The 23638-nt window shown below is 32.9% G+C and overlaps 1 protein-coding gene across 2 annotated transcripts in view; it reads left to right on the top strand.

Annotated features, from left to right (window-relative positions):
- PLCB1 (phospholipase C beta 1) overlaps positions 1–23638 on the top strand; it is an 844697-nt gene that overhangs the window by 733712 nt on the left and 87347 nt on the right. For both annotated transcript variants that reach the window (XM_051975942.1, XM_051975943.1), the window contains exons 28-31: positions 16176–16252; positions 16356–16445; positions 16971–17028; positions 18755–18841. In XM_051975942.1, the coding sequence (XP_051831902.1) occupies positions 16176–16252; positions 16356–16445; positions 16971–17028; positions 18755–18841 (312 nt within the window). The remainder of the gene's footprint in view (positions 1–16175; positions 16253–16355; positions 16446–16970; positions 17029–18754; positions 18842–23638) is intronic.

The raw sequence follows: 23638 nt of genomic DNA, 5'->3' as shown, positions 1-23638 counted from the left end.
CTAGATATTATTATTCATATTATTACAACATTCCCTACTATATTAGATGTTTCCTCTACTTCTAACTTGGTGCTAAGAACATTCTAGTGAGGTAATTTTTTTCTCTCTGCTTTGCCTGCAGCATTTGAAGCCCATGTCTTTCTTTTTGCACAGGTTTGCCTCAGCTTCCAAAGGCATGTGGAATATAAATGAAAATAAAAAGTCATTTCATATATTTCTTCAAGTCCAGGGGAACAGAAAAAGATAAACAAACAAAAAACAAACAAACAAAAAAAAAACCCAACAAACAAATAGTAATTCCCTGAATCCCATTGACAGTAAACATTTTTTTAAAAAGCCTAAGAAAGCATTTTTGTACAAATCCATGTTCAGAATATATGTCACCCAAAAGGCAACCAAAACATGAATAATAAATGAAAATGTGTCTCGGAACAGGATATCTAAGCCAACAACATCAAGAGAAAAGCAAATGTAATTAACATAGGATAGAAACAGCCTGAAATGGTACCAGTGGGTGTGAGGGGAAAGTATTTGGTGACTAGGCAAATTAAAAAGGTGACATTTTAGCTTTCAGATTTGTGTAGCCCATCAAACATAGTCCCATTTTATTCAAGGCTCATGAATTTCAGATATAATGATCCACAAGTTAGTAATCAAGAGAGAAACTGCTATAGGATTTTGTAATTTTTCCCAGAGAATCAATGAGTAGTTTATAACTAACCTTACAAATTTTTGATGTAAAACAGACCTCGGAATTCACAAGAGACATAAGTTTTAATATTTTTTCACATTCATCATAAAAAGAGTAATTTGATATAATGGTAAAGTGGGAAATAATGAATGAAAAGAGCATGAGCTTTAGAGTCAAATGAAACTAACTAGAAATCTCACTTCTACTTAGCACATACTACAATACTACATGTAATTTTGGACAATTTATTTAATGCTTCTCTAAATCTCAGTTTCCTTATTCATAAAATGGGAGAATTTGAATAGAAGGTTTCTGAGGTATTTTGTGCTCTTACAATTCTTTAAGTCCCAAGAGAGGCAGGGAAAAGACAATGGATAATGGACAATAGACTGATCCAGAAGTCTTTATACCAAGGTTCAACTCAGCTCTGCTATTTACTAGCTTTGTAAGCCTCAATTATTCATCTTTAAAATGGGAATAGAAATATTTGCTGTATTTATCTGAGGAAGTGATAACGATGAAAAATACTCTAAGAAATCTTAAATGTATAAAATTTTAAGCACTATAGAGATATGAACTACTTTTTTGCCATTACTCTAGATATTAATCCATCAATTTCACCATAAGCCCTCATGCAATTAACCTTAAAATTCCATAATTTGAAAAGGGAATAAGTAGAGTGTGCCTTCATTATCCAGATCTTTATCATATGCTTCATGCTTTTTCCCTGCCAAATATCACAAGCTAACTTCCTGCTGCTGAGCTTATTCTCCCTCTCCACTACAACTTTATATATAATATGATAGAAGAAGATCATGTAAAAAGTTAAGAGCTTACAAAAACATGGGCATAGAAGTGTAAATAAAAGATATATAAAAAGCAAACTCAAAAGAATCCTGGGAGGAATGAGCAGGGGCAACTCAGGAGATTAGGAAAGGACTCTTGTAGAAAGTTCGAAGTTTCTATATTGTATTTTGAATGAAATTAAAAGGTTAGATGAAGCTTGGTGATTTCTTGTTAGCAGATAAAGTTCTAAGCCTGGAGTTAGGAAGAAGAGTCCAAATCTATCTCAAGCACTGACTAGCTGTGTGATCCCCAACTGATCACCTAAGCTGTTCTAACTTCAGTTTTCTGTTTTGTAGTACTGGGATCATAACAGTACCTCCCTTTCAGAGTTTCCATGAGAATCAAATGATACAACCTTATATAAAGTGCTTGGCAAATTTTTAATATCTATATAAATAAAAACTATTACTCTTCATGATGAAGAGAGACAACATTGCAGAATGGGCATAGTCTATACAGTAGATGGAATATCATGTATGGGTAGTATATAATAATAATTTTCATCATCATTATTAATAGCTAGCATTTATATAGGCTTATTATTGGAGCATTGTGATAAGTGTTCTATAAATATCACAGTTTTATCCTAATAACAACAAAAACGATGATGCTGCTGTTATTGTTCAGTCATTTCAGTCATGTCGAATTCTTCATGACTGTATTTGGGGTTTTATTAGCAAAATTACTGAAGGAATTTGCTCTTTCCTTCTCCAGCTCATTTTACAGATGAACAATCTGAGGCAGAGTTAAGTGACTTGCCCAAAGTCACACAGCTAATAGATGACTGAGGTCAGATTTGAACTCAAGAAGATGTCTTTCTGATTCCAGACCTAGCACTCAATCTACTGTACCATCTAGCTGCTTAATATTAATAACAACTATAATATTAATAATAATAACTAATATGCATAGAGTTTATATTATGTGTGTGGCTCTTTGCTAAGCAATTTACAATTATAATTTCATTTGATAACTTAGAAGAGGGTGCTATTATCATCCCCATTTTACTGGCTAAATCAGAATTACACAGATAGTTAAGTATCTCATGCTAGATTTGAATTCAAGTTCTATAATTTTTTAGGCCAGTACTCTATCCACTGTTACCTTGTATAGAAAGCCTTTACACATTTGTTCCAAAGCTTTCCCTTCCTCGGTTATTTCCATTTGCTTTCTATATTTATTTTTATGTTGTTTCTCCTATTAGATTATAAGCTATTTTAGAGCAGGGAATATGTTTTTGCATCCCAGGTGATTTTCACAAGGTTTCATATAGACAAGTTACCTAGCACTGAAGAAGTTCTGCAGCCAAGTGCAGCAAAATGATCTGAAGAAGGGACTGTTTCAGAGTATCTTGCAGAATAATTAGATTCTGGAAATCATTAAGTCCTGGGAAGCAGCCAGTAGGAAATGAGGAAGTAGATTCTCTGGAGGCTGCCTTCTGTGATAGAAGATCTGGGGGGAGGAATTTTCCAGTGTCCACACTCCATCCTCTCTAAACAAAGGGAGGGGAAAAACCCAGGTAAAGTGGGACTAAAAAGGTTTGCATTTTAGAGCTTATTTCTTCTTGCTGGTGAATTTCTGGAGGTAATTAATTCCAAGAAAGTAGTCAGGATGGGGAATAATGATAATAGTAAATAATAGTGATTATTTCCCATCCTGCCTACTTTCCTGGTGCCCTGGCCACTACTCCTCTATGTATACAGCTAGCTCATTAGAATGGAAAACCTAACAGGGCAAGGGTTGTCTCTATTAGTTCCCTTTTGTTATTCAGTCAAATAAGTTTTGTCACATTCTTCAATGTGACCCTACATGCTTTGCTGCAGTGATTTGCTATTTCCTTTTCCAAATTCAATTTATAGCTACTGAACCTGAAGCAAAAAGGGTTAAGTGATTTTCCCAGGATCACACAGTTAGAAAGTCTCTAAATCTGGATTTGAACTCAGGCCTTCCTGACTGTGACTCCAGGCACTTTACCCACTGTGTCACTCAGTTATTTTATTTTTCTAATTAATATAAGTAGTACCAAAACATTTTTCTTGCTTGCTTTTAATAAGGAATATCAAAGACTATACTGATTTCTATTCAAATCACCTCTGTATTACTAAAGACATAATCTTTCCAGAAAGAGTACTTGAATTCTACTTCTTTGTCTGATATTAATTAGCTGTATAACCCTGAGCTCCTTCTGTAATCTTTGAGGCCTGTTTCCTTATCTTAAAACAAGATTTTAGACTTGGTTGATTTCTAAGGTCTCTGTTAACATGAGAGTTCTATGATCCACTGATACACTCTAGAACCCCAGAATCTAGAATGCAGGTTCAATCCCTACCACACAAAACTTTCTCTGAGAATCTGTTTTATTATCTGTAAAATGAGGAGCCTAAACTAGGTGAACCAGAAAGGCCTTTTATTTTGTTTTTTCATTGGTTATTCTTTTTTTTTTTTTGACTGAAACATGGATGGAACTTTTGAGTAAAATATATTTTTTCTCTAAGATTTGTTACATTTAGAGATAATTCAGAGCAGTGACTAAAACTATAGCTAAGAAAATAAAAAAGGACAAGTCTGAAACTTTTTAATCATGTAGGAACTTATGACACTTGAGAAAGAAGAGATTCTGTTTACAATGAGAATTCCAGGAATGGAATTCCCATGGCCTAATAGTTTAGTTTGCCTCCCCTGGAATTTCCTGACTCACTTCATGCATTTGTCAAGCTTAGGAGCTGAGGCAATACATTTCATACATAGTAAAAACAGGGGCCAGACATGACCCTTGCCTCTGTCTCATGAAGAGCTTTTTCTCAGTATACTTACCTTCACTTTAAATGAAATTCATTTTTACAGTCAAATACCATTACATAGTACCCTATTCCAAATATTTATCTATATATTACAGGTTTAGATATCTCCTTTTCTGTTACTACCCAAATTGTTGACTTTTCTATTTATCTTTTACCTCCTACACTAAAGCTATAAGCTATATTTGTAAGGACTTTAGGTGGAGCATTTACTTGAGTGCTAAGTCAAGAAGTCAGAAAGATGCATTCCTGAGTTCAAATTTTACCTCAGACCTTTATTAGCTGTGTAACTCTGGCCAGGTCACTTAACTTTGTTTGCCTCACTTTTCTCATCTGTAAAATGACCTGGAGAACCAAATGATGTTCTACTCCAATATCTTTACCAAGAACCTCAAATGGAGTCATGAAGAATCATATGCAACTGAATAATGACAAAATATTTGTTATATTTGCAATGCTTTGCAAATTTTAGCAGTTGCAAAATTTTACTAAGGTTGAATTTCCTGAGTTTTGATTTGTTTTTATATTAAATATAACTACAAGATTTCATGAATTTGACACCCATTATTTCTTTTCATAGTGAATATTTTTGAGAATATGCTATTGTCCTTAATGCTTGAGGAGAATCTACATATGCTATTTATGGAACTGGAATCAAGGACTTTTAAAGCCTTTTTAAGACTCAATTTATACTAGCTAGATATACATAATTGGAAGAGAGAATAGACTTATTATTTAATAAACTAAAACAATATAAAGAGTGAGATTTAGGCTCCATGTAAGGGAAAAGCTTAACAAAGAGTTATGACTTAATGGAATGGGCTCCTAGATAGTAAATTCCTCTTTCACTAGAAATCTTTAAGTAAAACCACTTGATAGGTTTATTGTTAGAGAATTCTTGTTCAGGCACAGGTTGGACTAAATGGCCACTAAGGCCTCTAGCCTCTATGAGTTGTGATTCTTTGAAGAGTCAATAATTAGTTTAGTTGGGTGGGTATAGCTTAACTGTTTCTAACTATCCTAGAGAGCCCCATGGGTTCTTTATAACATGTAATACATTTTTCTTTCTATTAAAAATGCTTGGAATTTCTACTACATCTATTTCATTTGCTTTGTATTTATTTTTTCATTGGATAGAGTGATAATAAAACAAAAAGCAAAAAACGTATTTATCTAAAAGTCAATAAGAGCTGTTTAATGAAAAAAACTTCTCCAGTCATCCAGCTTGTATTAAACACCTGCTATATGCCAGGCACTGTATTAAGTGTTGAGATTAACCTCCCCACCAACCCCTCAAAAAGAAATACAGTCCCTGCTTTCAATGGGGATGACAATATGCAAATAATAATATTCAACAGAAAAGCAAGATGTATTCATACATATAGATATAAATATATAACAAATTGAAGATAATCTCAGTGGAAAGATCCTCAATTTTAAGAAGTACTTAAAGGAAGCCAGGAAGGAAAAATGATGAAATATATTAAAACTTTGTATATCAGGATTTTTTTAAATGTTACGTATATAATTTCAGTGATATATTTGGAATTAATGAATATTAGGGCTTAAAAGAAATCTTAAAAATCATCTAATCCAACTCCATCATTTGAAGAAGAGAAAGTGGTTAGTGCTCACTTTCTCTCCAATTGATTAGCTTTATATATTTTATCTTTACACATGCATTTGGAGTGAGAGAACCCAGTCATATTCCACCAATGTCATTTAGAACCCATATGACTAAGTTTGAAAGTCATTTGACCACCTAAGATATTCATTTCTTTATCTATAGCATGATGGGGTTGGAGTACAGTAACTTTTGAGGTCCCTTCCTAAATAATTACTTTATGATAATCTTGAGATCAGGTTCCATGTCTCATTTTTGTCTTTGTCTTCAGAAGACCTAGAAGAATATCATATACAAATGTTTTAAAATGCACAGTGTCTAGCACATAGTAAACACTTATTGATGTTTAGTGGTGGTGTTAAATTCATTTATTTTGTTGTTCAGTCATTTTAAAAATGTCCAATTCTGTGGCACTCAATTTGGTGTTTTCTTAGCAAAGATATTAGAATGGTTTGCCATTTCCTTCTCCAGCTCATTTTTATAGATGAGAAAACTGAGGCAAATAGGGCTAAGTGATTTGCTCAGGGTCACATAGCTAGTAAATGTCTGAGGCCAGATTTGAACTCAAGAATAGGTCTTCCTAACTCTAGGTCTGGAACTCTATTCACTGTTTCATCTACCTACCTTGAGACCAAATGATATGAGATGACTGATACAAGATCAAAAAGTTAGTTAATTAGAAATTTAGAAGAAGGATCCAGGCTTCTAGACTTTCAGTTCTGTGTTCTTTCTATTACAATATTTGTTACTATAATGTTGTTTTAATTAGCTCTGTTAAGGGATAGTATTGTAATATTAGCCATATACTGTGAGATCTTAGGGGGGATGTGGAGATTTACATTGACCAAATTTTTATTACAAGAAAAATAATTATAATCACTTTAAGTTTCAGTTAATCAAATTATTTACATCTGATAAGTATTTAATCCAATATATTCCTTTCTTTTCTACTTTTTTTCTTTAAAAAAAAATCCCCAATAGTAATTAAACACTCAGATATATATATATATGACTGTGGTATTGAGGTTTTGAAAGGAAACATGAAAAGCCAGAACTTCAAAGACTGTGTAACTGTGGGAAAATTTTAATAATAAATGGACAGATAGGAAGTGCCTGAAAGTTGAATATTTGAGGGAAAAAAAGAGTAGCTGCTTTTAGAAATTTTAACCTTTGCTTCCTCTCCTCTCCTTTTAGGGGAAAGAAGGATAAGCAACTTCATAAATTGGAAATTAAATTTTCTTCAGAGATATTTATTTTTTAAGTACCTTGCTCTTCTCAAAAATGTCAAAGAAATTTTTTTCAAGAAATGAATGATTTTTGACAAAAGCCAATTGTTTATGAGGTGTCATGTTGAATCATGCTTTTAGTATTGCACAAAAAGTGAGAAACATTTTTTAAAAATAGAGACTGAAAAGAAAAAATATTTTGGAGGTATGATAAACATTTAGAACTTTGGCTTTTTTCCTGTTTCCCATAATTATCTTTCTTCAGAAATTCTGAAAATGTAATAGATTCAAACTAGGTTTTCAGTCTTTTATGGAGTGAAAAACCAAAGTATAATATACCAGAGAAAATTCTCACTGTTACTATTTCCTTTCCTCCTCCTACCCCAAACATAAAATTTAGTTTTTTAACCATGGAGATGAAAATAAACAAGGACTTTTTTTTAAAGAAAGGCCAAGAATTTTGTTTTTCTTATTGTTTTGTTGTTTCTAAAAGATTAAACATTATTAACAAAGAAATTGGGGATGAATTATAAAGAAAAAATAATTGAAACACTTTTTATTTTCTAGAGGCCAGTGAATTTATATACTAGTATAAAATTAAATTATATTTACTATGGATTTTTTCTGGTTTATTGATATACTCTACTGGAGAACTATGTTCATTATTATGTAATATATACATACATGTAATGTGTATATATTATTATATATAATCATCATTATATAGCTATCTTTTTAAAAATACTTTCCCCATAGAGAAATATCATCATCATAATAATAGCCTACACAAATATAGTGTTTAAGGTTTGCAATAGATTTTCTATTCAGTCACTAATTAATGCAAATAAAGTTTTAAAGTCCTTGAATGTATGCTGTCTGCTAAAGTCATAATCAAAAGCAAGTTTGTTTAATCTTTTAATACAATGTCTTCTTTAGGTTAGTGAATAATTGTTTACTTTGTGCAAAATACTATATATATTTTTATTAATCCTTTCTCCACTCCCCACTCCTCACATTAAGCCAATAATCAACAAATATTTACCTCCATAGTGTGCTAACTCTACTATTCTGTGCCAGTTGCTATGATAAGTGCTGGGATAGAGAAAGTCAAAAATATAATTTCTGTGCTTAAGGTGCTTACATTCTAATAGAGGCAACATGGGAAGTATTTTCAGAGGGAGGCAAAGAATGAATGGAAAAGACCTAATTGTGGTCTTACTGTGTAGGTTTTTTTTTTTTTGTTGTTTGTTTGTTTGTTTGTTTGTTAGTTTTGCTGCTCTCTCTTGTCTTGAAGCAAGCTATTCATCAATTAAAGCCATATTAAAATTTTGTTGTTTAGCAATATATTCTTGGAAAAATGGCATTTCACTATAATTAAGTATCTTAGAAAATCTATATTATAATTGCTAAGTAAAAGAGTGATCTCATCTGAAAGTACATCTAATATTTCACATTCGTAGCATTGACTTTCCCCAATGAATGTACTTTTCTATTAAAAAAAAAAAAGTATTTTCTCTCCTTCCAACATCCTACTCCATTGTGGGAAAATGGAGAAAAACAAGTTTGTTGTAACAAATATTCATGGTCAAGCAAAATTAATTTTCCCAGTGATATAAAATATACATTGTATATAAGATCTGTGTATGCATGTGTACACACATGCACTTATATGTTATGTTAAGAAGATACATAATATAAATATGTATCTTTATAATGTATATGTCTTATAATTATGGAATGCTATATAATGTATATGTCTTATAATTATGGAATGCTACTTCACTCGGCTCTTTCCTTTTAGATCTTTTAGAGTTAGACTTCAATCTTAGATCATGTCCCACCAAGTTTTGATGAAGCCTTCTCACATTAAGATTTCTAATTCACATTTAATATTATATAATTTATGTACTTGTTATAGTCATCTGAAGTCATAGATTTTAAATTGGGTGAGCTCTTCATAATTTTTTTCATTTTCTCTATATTCATAAATTATCTCTATGATACTTTGATAGATACATGAAGGTAGTTTTCTCTCTTCCCTTTCTTTTTTAGTTTAAAGCTCTTTTGATTCAGTTAGCAAGACTTCAAACAAATATATTTTTACTTTATATTAAACACCTTGATCTTGATGTCCCATGGACATCTTAAAATCAACATATTATCTCTCCTAACACTCTTCTTTTCTGTTACCATCAAAGATATGTCTCTGATATCACTAGCTCCTTCTCTTCTCTAATAACCCCTACTGCCTCAGTGTAGTCCCCCATTACCTCATACCTGGACTCCTGAAATAGGTTTTTTGTTGTTCCCTGCCTTAAATTTTTCTATTCTAGTATATCCTCTACTCAGTTATCAAATTGATCTCCCTAGAATGTAGGTTTGCCATTTCAGATGGCCACTGTCATTGAATAAACTTCAGTGTTTTCTTATTAACTCCAGGATCAGTCCTTCAGTATTTTATATTTATAAAATTCTTACCCAGTTAAAGACCTCCATAAAATGACTCCCTCCTACCTTTCTAATCTTCTTACACTTTACCACCACCTCCACATATAGAATCTAATGACATTGGCCTATTTTGCTATTTCTATTATGTGCTTGGCATACATTAAATACTTTAAAATGTTTATTATTTGGCTGATTACCAAAGACATTCCATCTCCCAACTTTAGGTGTTATCATTAATGGTCCCCCATTCTTAAATCTCCCCTCCTAATTTTTTTCTCCTAATGTCCTTGACTTCCTTTAAGTCCCAGTTAACATCCTGCCTTTTACAAACAAAACAAACAAAAACTTTTCTGATCCCACCCCTCTGCTTAATAATAGTATCTTTCCTCTATTTATTATCTCCAGTTTATGGTTGATTTACTGCTTTGAGTTTCTCATTCTCTCTTCTTTTGTTGAATTGATCCTCCTAAAGCATAAAGCTGACCGTGTCATCCCCCATTTAGTCAACTCCAGAATTACATATAAATTCCTCATTTGATTTTTAAAATCTTTGTAACTTTTCCAGTCTTCTTACACCTTATCTTTTCATGGCTAAAATGTTCTGCTTCATCATCTCTCCCTCTTGTATCTCTGAACTTTTTGACTTCCTGAAAGTCCCAGCAAAAATCCTTCCTTCTGCAAGAAATTTTTCCTAATTTCCCTTTAATAATAGTGTCTTCCCCCTTTTGATTGTCTCCAATTTATCCTGTGATTTTTTTGTTTGTGCATAGCTGTTCTCCTATTGTCTCTCCCTTTATCTATAAGCTCCCAGAGAATAGGGAATGTATTTTGTTTTTCTTTCTATCCTCACTATATAGACACTATATAGTGTCTGGCATATAGTAGGTACTCAATAAATGCTTGTTCACTTAACAGTAAAAGAATTACCAGACAATAAGGGACTGAATTTGGTAATTGTCAAGTACTAAAGCAGTATCCTTGATACTGTTTTTCACAGAACTGATAGAAACCATAATTCCCTAAGTTCTCCTTAGTCAGTGAGTACCAAGACACTAGAAATCTTGCCTCCAAAATCCTAAAACCAAAGTTTAGACAACTGCTCACTGAGAGCAATTTGTCTAAAAATTGGGCCTCGGACACTAAATTCTGCCACTAGCAAATATGCTACACTTGAAGATATCTTCTGATTTCATTATCTCAGAGTGTCTTGAGATGAAGCAAAAGAACTGGTGCTAAACCTGAACTTAGTAAAACTCTTGGCCAGCTGGTTCACATGTACATTCTTACAAATCAGTAGTTCTCATCTAATCTCTCTATGAACTTAACTCCACCTTTCCTGGTGGTTGACAGAAAGAACAAATTGGACTTCTCTATCATCAAAGAAGCTCTGAAGAGAGGAAATCTATGCAACTTTCCTATCCTAAGACTACCACACTACTACTATCTCCTTCCCAATTTCTGACTCAACACTTTACACTTCTTGCTTATTAAAATTTATTTCCACTTGGGGTAAACTCCACTTGTACAGTTTTCCTCTTCTCTTCAATTCCAAATTAGGTCAAGAAGCACTTCTTAAGTGCATATTATTGCCAGACATTTATTGCTAAGAACTGGGAATAAAATACAAATAGAAAGATAATCCCTGTTCACAAGAAGATTGCATTCTAATGGGAGAAGACAACACATAAAAGGAGGCTAAAAGGAGATGGGGAAAGAATGAACAAAATACAGGGTCAATATAAAGAAAGTCATCCCCTCTTGCATCCTTCCTTTCTTTTGCAGCCAAATACCTAGAAAAAGATCATCTAAAAGTTGGCCTGTTGCTTAAGTGAATACCATAAACATTGTCACATTCATTTGTCAATTCTGAAGTTCTAATGTTATCTCTGAAGATAGTAGTCCTCCCACAAGTTTACCCATACTCCATTTCATCCTCTACCCAGTTAACAAAGTGATGTGACATTTAAAAAGTTCAAGAGACGTTGTTTCTGGGTAATTAATCATTTTGTCAGTAAAGATAGCATTTTATTAGTAAAAGGGTCGATGACATTCTTGAATGCCAAAGACCCCTCAAGGCAGCAGGCTCACAGTTTATATACCCTTAGAAGAATGGGTATTCCAGAGGCTGGCAGCATGATTGGTTAACAAGCACTGTGAATGAATGAATATTAAAATAAGGAGCTAGAGGAATATAATTTTGATAATGCCATTTTCTTATAAATTGCCTAGCTTTGGACAATCTAATAAAAAAAAAATTAGTCTTAGTTAGACTTAGCACAATGGGCTTCCCCAGCTTAGATCAAATTCCTTGTAAGGTTGAGTAGGGTCTGATCATTATTGAGGAAAATGTTAATTTAACCTTCAGAGACTGAGTTTGCAAATGAGACTTTAGAAAAATGTAGAACTCTGGATCTTCCCAAATCATTGGTTATTAATAATTATTTATTTCAGTGATCTTAAATTCTAATGCTTTCTATTAACTCCCAGCATCAAATATAAAATAATCTAGCTTTCATCTCTTCATAAGCTGTCTTCTTACATGATCCACTGATACTTTTCCTCACTGGAGACCATTCCATACATGCCTCTCAACCTGATACATTGTTTGTTTGTTTGTTTGTTTTTGTTTTCTTAATTTTTTTATTTTTAAATAACTTTTTATTGACAGAACGCATGCCTGGGTAATTTTTTTACATTATCCCTTGCACTCACTTCTGTTCCGACTTTTCCCCTCCCTTCCTTCACCCCCTCCCCTAGATGGCAACCAGTCCTATATATGTTAAATGTCACCAAATATCCTAGATACAATATATGTTTGCAGAACCGAAGTTCTCTTGTTGCACAGGGAGAATTGGATTCAGAGGGGAAAAAATAACCTGGAAAGAAAACAAAAATGCAGTTTACATTCATTTCCCAGTGTTCTTTCTTTGGGTGTAGCTGCTTCTGTCCATCCTTAATCAATTGAAACTGAGTTAGATCTCTTTGTCGAAGAAATCCACTTCCATCAGAATACATCCTCATACAGTATCATTGTTGAGGTATATAATGATCTCCTGGTTCTGCTCATTTCACTTAGCATTAGTTCATGTAAATCTCTCCAAGCCCCTCTGTATTCATCCTGCTGGTCATTTCTTACAGAACAATAATATTCCATAACATTCATATACCACAATTTACCCAACCGTTCTCCAATTGATGGGCATCCATTCATTTTCCAGTTTCTAGCCACTACAAACAGGGCCGCCACAAATATTTTGGCACATACAGATCCCTTTCCCTTCTTAAGTATCTCTTTGGGGTATAAGCCCAATAGAAACACTGCTGGATCAAAGGGTATGCACAGTTTGATAACTTTTTGAGCATAGTAACCTGATACATTGTTAAGAATTCTCTTCCTCTTGGAGCCCAGTCCTGGTTGCCTTCAGATCTCAGCTAAAATGCCACTTTCCACAAGAATTCTTTTGTGACCCTCATTATGAATGCCTTAGCTCTGAGATTTCCAGTTTATTAAATACATACACATGTGTCTTATTTGTACATTGTTGTTAAGTGGTTTAATTGTGTCTAACTTTTCATAATCCCATGAACCATAGCATACAGTAAGCATAGGGTTTTCTTTGCAAAGATACTAGAATGGAGGCAGATAGATGAAAAAGGAAGGAAGAAAGGAAGGAAGGAAGGAAGGAAAGAAGGAAAGAAGAAATTGATTTTTTAATTATTGATTTAGTCATCTATCAATTATTGTCATCATCAATATTGTCATCATCAATAGTCATCATCAAATATTGATTTAGCTATATCTATAATCTTTGTGTCACATACAAATTTTGTAAGTATGCCATATATGTCTTTATTCAATTTGTGCATTAAAATGTTAAATAGTACAGAACCAAACTCTTCTTTTCCAAGAGGAAAGGTAAGAGATAGGGGTAGACACAAGGCAGAGAAAAGGTTTATCCTCTAATAGAAAAGACAGTATGTACAACTACCAGATAGGGAAGGGAGAGAACATGCATTTATTAGGCACCAACTACATACCAAGTAGTGTGCTAAGTACTAGGCCACTTAGATGATACAATGGATAGAGTGCTGGACATGGAATCACAAAGACCACAAAGACAAAAAGAATTCACATCTTGCCTTAAGACACTTATTAGTTGTATGATCCTAAGTAAATCTCTTAACTAATCCAGCATCTTTGTGAAAAAAAAAAAGGGATCATAAAGAGTCAGAAAGAAAAAGCTAGACAATTATTTCTTTTGAGACTCACAACAGTTATTTTACAATTTAGGAAAATGAGGTGATAGCAATTGCTAAATGACTGACATTCTCTCTTTCTCTCTCTCTCTCTCTCTCATTGGTGAGGCAATTGGGGTTAAGTGTCTTGTCCAGGGGTCACACAGCTAGGAAATGTTAAGTGTCTGAAGTTGGATTTGAACTCAGGATCTTCTGACTTTAAGGCTCATGGTCTCCCCATTGCATCATCTACTTACTTCTAAGTGACTTTTTCAAGACACACAAATGAGTTAAGTTTCTGAGGCTATGTTTGAATTCAGGTTTCTTTATTTTAGGCTGTCTAGAAATGACCATATGTTAGAAAAAGCCAAATTTCAGACAATCAACGTGGTATTGCTAAAACATAAGAAAAAGTCTAAGGATATAGGTTAAATTTCTTAATAACAACAATACTAATAAATCATTCACTATCATACAAGATATACTGAAAGTCTTAGTATGATTTTATATTACTACTTGTTGTTGATATGCTATTTCAGTCTTGTTCAAATTCTCTATGACCCCATTTGGAGTTTTCTGGGCAAACATATTAGAGTAATTTGCCATTTCCTTCTCCAAGTCATGTTACAGATGAGGAAGCTAAGGCAAAGAGAGGACACTCCCATTAAGTGACTTCCCCAGGATCACACAGCTTGTAAATATCTGAAGTTGGATTTGAACTTAAGTCCTTCTAACTTCAGGGTTGGTGTTCTATTCACTATGCCTTCTAGCTGAACTCTAAGTTTTATACTGTAAAGCTTAAAAATGCACTATATAGTTGAAGAATTATATAGTTCTTCAAGGTTTACAAAGTATCTTCCTCATGGCTATGTAAGATATCACTTAAGTAGAATCTTCATTTTAAAAATGAGAACTTTGAGCATCAGAAAGTTTAACATGTGTGCTAATAATTATACTTAGTAATTATTAGAATTCAAAATATAATAAAATGGATTTCTTATACTTTTGTCACAAGTTTCTTTAATAAAGTCCATCAAAAATTAAATTACATTTTCTGAATCCTTTAATTTTGAATGTCATTAATCTTTGTGTCACATACAAATTTTGTAAGTCACATACAAATATATGTAAGCCATATATGTCTTTATTCAATTTGTGCATTAAAATGTTAAATAGTACAGAACCAAACTCTTCTTTTCCAAGAGGAAAGGTAAGAGATAGGGGTAGATACAAGTCAGAGAAAAGGTTTGTCCTCTAATAGAAAAGACAGTATGGACAACTACCAGATAGGGAAGGGAGAGAACATGCATTTATTAGGCATTTTCTTTTGAGTCTGAGTGTTCCTACTGTTCCAAGTCAAACTTAATATTTGTGTATAATTTAAGTAATTTCACAGTTGAATGAGTCAGGTTTTATAATAATGGTTATTTAGTGTGGATCCTTCCTCATAATTCAATGTGTCCATTTCTCTGACCTCTTTTATTTTCATATAATAGAGCTCAGAATTTAGTTTCATAAACTGTTGATTTGTTGTCACATTCCCTATAGAAATGATTGTAGTGAGTAAAAGATCAGCTACATATAAATAGTCAATAAATATTTATTAAGAGATTGATACTTGAAAGACACTCAGAAAGGAATGTAATGTTCTAGAATGGGGATGGCTTTCATTTTAGAGTACAAATGGGAATGTGAACTGGGAACTGTTACCTTCTGCCCTTTTTATTTTCTATCTAATTTTCTGGTAACTCAAATGTGACTATGGCCAAAATTAATAGTTGCTATCCTTTATTTTCCTTGGTTTCTGTGGTAATATAACAATAACAACAAAGAAAACATAATAAAAACTAGCTTAAATTCTTTAAGGCTTACAAAGCAATTTGTATATCTTAACTCATTGGATTCTTACAACAGTCCTGTGAAATAGGTGTTGTTATTATCCTATTTTACAGATGAAGGAACTGAGGCATAGAGAGGTTAAATGACTTTGTCCAGTCATACAACTAGTAAATGTTTAAGGTAATATTTGAACTCTGTTTTCTCAGAATCCAAGAGAGGTGCCTATCCATTTAGATTACAGTGCTGGTTTATCCTTTGGCACCCAAGGTATATTTCCTCTAACTTCTAGTCACTTCATTTCATTATCTTGGCTTCTAAAGTTAGGTATATGCCAACAAATGTTTGTTACTTATTATTGTTAATTGTATGACTTGTTTTGAAATATCAATCTCTTGACTTTGGTGTGGAGAGGAAATTTTTTTTATTCATAATAACTGAAAATTTCAATTTCTCATTTTCTTTCCCAGCTTATTCAGAAATTGACAGATGTTGCAGAAGAATGCCAGAACAATCAGCTAAAGAAACTGAAAGAAATCTGTGAGAAGTAAGAAATTCTCATTATAAGATTTGAAGATGTATATATAAACATTCAGTAAAAATCTTTTATTCATTTGACATTTTTTCTTCATTGCACCTTTGGCTTTTAGAGAAAAGAAAGAGTTGAAGAAGAAAATGGATAAAAAAAGACAGGAGAAGATAACAGAAGCAAAATCAAAAGACAAGAGCCAGATGGAAGAGTATGTAAAATTCCCAGCAAAAACACCCTTGGAGAGGTTGGGAAGTAGAGCAACTCCTGGATCTGCTACCTTCTAATTGACTTTCACATAAATTCCAGTACAGTTTTTTAAGGTTTTCCTAAGTAAGAGTACATATTAAAAAAAAAAAATTCTTTATCTGCATATGGCCACCACAAAAAAAGCATTTAGATAAGAAAAGGGGAATCTATTTCTAATAGTTAATGACTGTTCAAATAAAGAAGCTGGAACCATCCTCCATACACAAGGCTAAATACCTGGGCCTTATTCACTTTTCATGTAAATGCCTCAGGATAGAATTTGACCCTCACTTCTTAAAACCAAAAATCAGCTAAAAATCCAAGAAGCATTTGTTAAATCTGTTAATAATATAAACATCTGTAGTAATTCATTATTACATGTATAATATCCAAAAGGCTATATAACCAATTTTGAGACCAAATCCATTTTAAAGTTCATAGGCTATTGCTATACTTGTCTAATAATTCACTAATTATTTGGTTCTAGGGAGAAGACTGAAATGATCCGGTCATACATCCAAGAAGTGGTGCAGTACATAAAGAGAGTATGTCAACTATTTTATTTCTTTTTAAAAGCACAAAATGTTCCAGTTTCTAAAGGAACTATAGTTCCTCAATAATAAATAGTTAATGGAATTTATTAAACACCTACAGTGCTAAGAGATGGGTATATAAATTATGGGAGAGGGGGAATGGGAAAGGAAAAGTTCCTGCCTTCATGAAGCTCACAATCCAGTGGAAGAAAAACAAAATGCAAAAAGCTGAAATGGTGTGGGGAGGAGGAAGAGGAGGATATCAGGGAAACCCCTTAAATAGCAGTTTGGAGTTCTTGGCCCCACTCTCCAATCAGAGAGGCAGAGGGTACTGATGAGGTGGAGCACTAGGGCTGATGAGATTGTCCCAGCAATAAGCTTTCTGGGGCATACAATAGAAGTCAGTCAGAGAGGTCCTAAAGTAGAGCAGCCAAGTGAGAAATGTCAGAGCTAATCTGTCCTTAAATTGAGGTTTAGAGTTCATAGCACCACCCTCCAATTAGAGGGATAGTTATTTCCATATACTTCAGTACAGGGGAGAAAAGCCAACATGTATAGCTCTTTAAAGCTGGCAAAGCATTACTTATGTTCTCTTATCTGATCCCTAAAACAATCCTGTAAGGTAGGTGCCTTAAATTACAAATGAAGATGATTTTGAAAAATCACACTCATTTTACCTGAACCTGAAGCTGAAAGTAACCTGAATTATGAAGTTAGTAATACCAAATATAAATGAATGATGAGTGAGTGAATAAAAATAGATAAATAAATGAATAAGCAACCAAATAACAAATAAATGAATAAGTCAAGCACTAGCTTATTTTTCATTTAGAAGTTCTTTGAGAGTTCATTGTATCACATATCCCTTAAAAGTGGAAATTCCAAAAAAAAATTGATATTCATGTAAATAAAAGGGACTTATGGATGCCTCTTTTCCTGTGTTCCCCTCCCATGTTTCCATGCATATACTTTGTATATATTTTGGATTCATTTATTTCTTATGTATATTTTTTTCTTCCAATAGAGTGTGAGTTTCTTAAGGGCAAAGACTATTTCCTTTTCTTCTTTTTATACCCTAGCATAAATATATACTGCCTGAATTAATATATGAGCTGGAAAGTACATTTCAGGCTCTTGAGCCAGAGTACAAAACTATGTTACTAGAACTTTGCAAAGTTTTCATTTACTTTCAAAGTATGGTTTTTGAATTTTTTATGAAATTGAACCTATAACCTAGAATACTTACATAAATTGATGCAGAGGAAAGTAGAACCAGGAGAATAATTTTATACAGTGACAATATGGTAAGAATTAGGAATTTGTATCAATTTAATGACTAACTACAATTCCAGAGAATAGATGCTAAAACATACAACCCATCTCCCTGTAAAGAGATGAAGGATTCAGAGGGCAAAATGACATATATGTGCATATGTGTGCACATATATGTACGTATATATACATGTGTGAATATACACATGCATATATGCACACATATAAAGGAATTGTTTTATACATATATACATATACATACATATACATTTATTTACTTATTTTAACATGGTCAGTGAAGACATTTGTTTTCCTTGCCTATGTGATAACTATAATATACATTTTGTTTCTCTTTCATCCTTATTGGTGATGGGAAGGAAAAAGGAAAACTAAATAAAATGTGATGGTTATCTTTATGGGGAGGAGGAATTGAACAAAGAAATTGATTATTTCTACTTCTTTTCAGCTAGAAGATGCCCAAAGCAAAAGGCAAGAGAAACTTTTAGAGAAACACAAGGAGATCCGTCAACAGATACTGGATGAAAAACCAAAGGTATATGAATCTATTTGTCATTAAATATAGGTAGAGATATACAGCATAATAGATATATATGTACACACACATACATGTGTATGTTTGAAAACAGTTTATTGCATTTTTGTAAAAGGCCTCCATTCAAAACTTGATAATACCATGGTAGCAATTCTTTCAGCTTGAACTTAGCTACACAGATCAGGAAACCTTTCTTCTGGGACAGGTATTTGGTGTAAAGTCTAATTCTGTCCAGCAGAGTGTGCCCTTTACTGGAATCTCCTCAAGCACTGTGGAATAATAGGTAGATACATAAATACATAGAGTAAATCCACCAAATTATTGTGAAAAAGAAAACTATCCATTATATAGTATAAATGTATGATACATCTGGACTTTCTCAATATCACTTAATAAAATTAATTATGCTTAGGCTTACATTTATTGTTTTAGATTCTTTTTTTTTTTTTTTATCAAATCAGTGTTTATGTAAAAAAATGAACAAATGATTTGCTAATGTCTACTAAATTAAATAGTTTTATGCCATATAAAGCACATAGTCTCTAAAATATATTTTACCAAGTTTGAATTATAATATATATTACTTATGTGTAGGAAAAATATGTACTTTTTTTTTTTTTTAACACATTCTACCAGTCCTTCCAACAATGGTGTGTCCGAAAAATGGAGATCAGAAAGGTGATAGTCGGGGACCAGTGATGGAATTTTTACTGGTACAAACTCTTGTACCCTTAAATAAATAAATAAGCGTGTGTGTGTGTGTGTGTGTGTGTGTGTGTGTGTGTCCATGTGCGCACACATCAGGGTTTTTTTCCTTTTTTATGTATTAATAATGATATGCTTTTAAAAAATATAACTTCATGCATTTTCTGGGTCAACTTTGCCTCCAAATTTCCCATATTGACAAAATCTTATCTAAACTTACTTTCTTAAACCTCCAGTGAAAGAAGTTCTGGACTTCATAATAAAAGAACAGGATTCAAATTCCAGTTCTGTGATATTGTACTAATTACTTAATCTCTGACTTTTTTTCCTTGCAGATGAAATTAACATATATTACCCCAATTTTAGCTCGGTGGGTTAAAGAGAAAAAACAAATAAAAGATAGTATATGTGAAATCCCTTTCAGATATATGATACTCTATATACAAGTATAGGGGATAAGTATTATATTTTTATTTTACATATGCAGTTTCATATGCCTCAATTTCAATTTTGATTTTGAGTCTTACAGATTCAATTTCCACAATATGTATATCTCTTATCTTTTCCCTATCTTTCTCCTTGCTCATATGATAACCTCCATGGGTCAGAGCTTTATCATCCCTTACCTGGACTGCTACTATTGCCTCCTAAGTGTTCTCTCTGCCTTGTCTCTTCCCACTCCAAAACAGTTTCCATAATTTTGTCAATGTAGGATTCATAAGTCAATTATTTTACTTTCATTTACTTGCACAATAATGACTCTATAGTCTTTCTAATCAAATAGAAACCCTTCTGTTTAGTATTTAAAGCCCTTCAACCTGGCTCCAGCCCACTTCTACTGGCTTATTATAAATTCATTCCTTTCACTTATTTTATTTTTCAAATCATACTGATATTCTTGCTGATCATCCTTACATAGTACATTCAGCCTTTCACCTTCGTATCTTTACCAGGCTTGTTCCCCAGGCCTGGAATTTACTTCCTGATTTCTGCATTTTCTAATTTTTAGCTTCCTGTGAAATGTAACTAACTTAAGCATCAATTTCTAAAAGAAGCTTTTCCTGATTCTACCATTTATTAGAAGCTCTTTTCACCATTTTCATGTATTTATTTTTATTTTTTTAATAAACTTATATATAGACATGACTCCCTTCACCTAAGTGATATTATGGTAGTTATTTTTAAAGAGTTATTAAAACTATCAATTAGTATATTCCTGAAGTTGCTCAGCTTTAGTTATTTGAAAAAAACAAATGCATCATCTCAAATTGCCCTTTGGTAATAATTTATATCTGGAAAAAAAATTCTTACCAACTAAACTTCAAAAGCTAGCAACTAATAATAGCTAGCATTTATATAAATTGCACATTAAGATTTGCAGATGTTTTAAATAGGTTGATTTGTTCAATCCTCCCAATAACTCTATGAGATAGATGTTATTATTCTCATTTTGTAGATGAGGAAACAGAGAAATTAAGTCACATAGCTAGACAGTATCTGAGACAAGATTCTCATGGGCCTGATACTAAGTCCTGCATTCTACTCACTGTACCTACCACCTAACTGACTAGGTAAACTACTGTTTTCCCAGTTTGACAAGCCAGAGCCAATAGCTTATATGATAATGACAATTTGGCTAGAGTACCAACCTAGCCCAGGCCTGACTTATCAAATTATTTTAGTTTGGCCCATTTGATGACATACATATTATGCTTTTGATTCTGGGAGCATGTTTCAACTTTTGTAAGTGAAAAAAAAAATACAGTAAGAAATAGAAGCATTTAATCCCCAGTGGTGAGTGACCTACACCTGTAAAAATATTTTGTTCCATAGTTTTGTATCAAAATTATACACATACACACACATACACACACACACATACACGTGTGTGTGTGTGTGTATCCATCCCACTGAAACTTATGTCACAGAAATCAATAATAGTGTTATAAAGGATCACCAGGACCTATTGGATATTATTTTTTATTCAGGAGAAATTACTGGATAAGTCCTTTTGAGTAAACTATTTGGTTTGGCCCTTTAGTATATATTGCTATCAATTCTATTCAGGGATGATTTTTTACTGAACCTGCATCTCCAGAGTCCTTAAACCCCATGCATTAAATCCTGACTTCCCCTTTCAACAAAGCAAAATAATTGGTTTCACTGGGAGTGTCACATCTGAATGCATTTGCTAAGGCCTAAAGGAAAAGGTTTAAATAATATACAGGAAGTGATTAAAAAAAAAAAAAATCAAGGAGCTATCCACCAACCAAAGAAATGATTCTAGTTTCAAAGGCCTAGCCTATTTGAACTGATGCCTTTGTCAAGAGGTCAGCTTGAGCTTTCTGTTAATTCAACAGAGGCACACAGAGACAGAGAGACAAAAAGAGACACAGAGAAAAAGACAGAGAGAGAGAGAAAGAGACAGACTTTATGATATTAAATCACAGCTTATGAAAATTTCCCAGTACATTCCCACTCTCCTCTGCATAGTCACACATGCATTTTTAAGCATACTAAAGCTATTGATTTAAGTTAGATGAAGAATCCCCTTTTCAGGACGATTTGTAATGAATTTTCTATGAAACTGCAGAAAACTAGTTTGCCTCCTTCAATCTACTATTACTGCTGTGACATCCTGTTTGCATTCCATGCTTCTTGGAACACAGCTTTCTGTTTTAACTTAGCTCCTCAGGAAAAGAAATATTTCCAAGAAGCTTTAGAGCATCCTAATTTGTGCTTAAAGAACATTTTAACCATGTAGTTACATGTTCTTTTTCACCTTCAAGGGGACATAGAATGATTAACCTCATTTTCCTCTTTAGCATCCCTGTACCAAAATGACTCATCTTTCCTGGTTACAGTTGTTCTTATCAGATCTATGACTGACCAGGCTTATGTGCCAAAAGTGCTTAAGAAGTACTCCTATTTCTTTGTCCCCTTTCTAATATTCCAGAAATGTGCTGCTTTCTCAATTTGCTATCTCAACCAAAATTATTTATTTATTCATGATTCATGCACTACCTTCTTACAAAAAAAAAAGAAAAGAAAAGAAAAGAAAAAAGAAAGAAAGCAGAAAATTCCATCTCTTAAACCAAAGGTTCCCTAGATTTTTTCTGTTCATGATGCTCTTAGTGTCTCTCTAATTTTTTCATATCACCTCTAGGCCAAAAGAAATACCTAATTATTCTGTTTATAAAGTGATTAGATATTTTGTTTAGTCAATTGTCTCAATTACTAATGGAATGGTTGTACCTTTTTGTTGACTATACAACTTCCTAAACCTTGGAATCAGATTGGATACCTCCAACTCTCATGTTTTGTTCCAGATTGATTTTATTCAGTGTTTGCTTTTTATCACAGCAACCAATAAAAATCTGGTTTTGCAAAAGTCTGACATCACAAATGAGAAAGTTCAAAAAATTATTAGGGTAGCTAAAAATATAAGTAAACTAAAACATATCTCAGACAATTGAGAATATCATCAAAAGGATATAGTGTTTTAATATGAAACTATGATCTCTCTTAAATTAATCTTCTTAGTCTAAGAGATGTCTAGTAACCTGCTTCCCACAAAATTTTAAAATGTCCTTTAGCGCCTCTTTGAGTTTACTACCACAGTCCCATTTTTGTTTACTTTGTAGCATCACTTTATGACTACATGGGCCTATACCAGATCACAGAGCACCTACAAAAAAATGTAGGTTAAAAAAAATGTACCTAACCAGTGTTCCTTCTTCCTGTGCATTATTTCATACAAACACACTTTTCTCCTTTTTCTCCTTCCTATTTTCCCTCCTACAATATTCCTTATTCCTAGAGATCAAGAAAATATGATATATATCATATATATCAGAGAAGAAAGTAATCATCTTTCATAATGCAGTATAGCCAAAGAATGGGTCAAAGGTTTACAAAAGTTACTGAATATGAAAAGAGAGAAGGATGAAATGGATTTTAAGGTGGAGGATAAGCTGATCATACTTCTTGCTGACCAAATAAATGTACCAAGCTGGGGGAAAAAAAGAAATATAATATATGTCTTTAAATACTTGAAGAAAAACAGGTTCTGTTTTATTCCAGAGGGTAAAG

This window comes from Antechinus flavipes, chromosome 2, assembly GCF_016432865.1.
Source record: "Antechinus flavipes isolate AdamAnt ecotype Samford, QLD, Australia chromosome 2, AdamAnt_v2, whole genome shotgun sequence".
Classification (NCBI taxonomy): Eukaryota; Metazoa; Chordata; class Mammalia; order Dasyuromorphia; family Dasyuridae; genus Antechinus; species Antechinus flavipes.
This window is presented reverse-complemented; position numbering and strand designations above follow the sequence as displayed.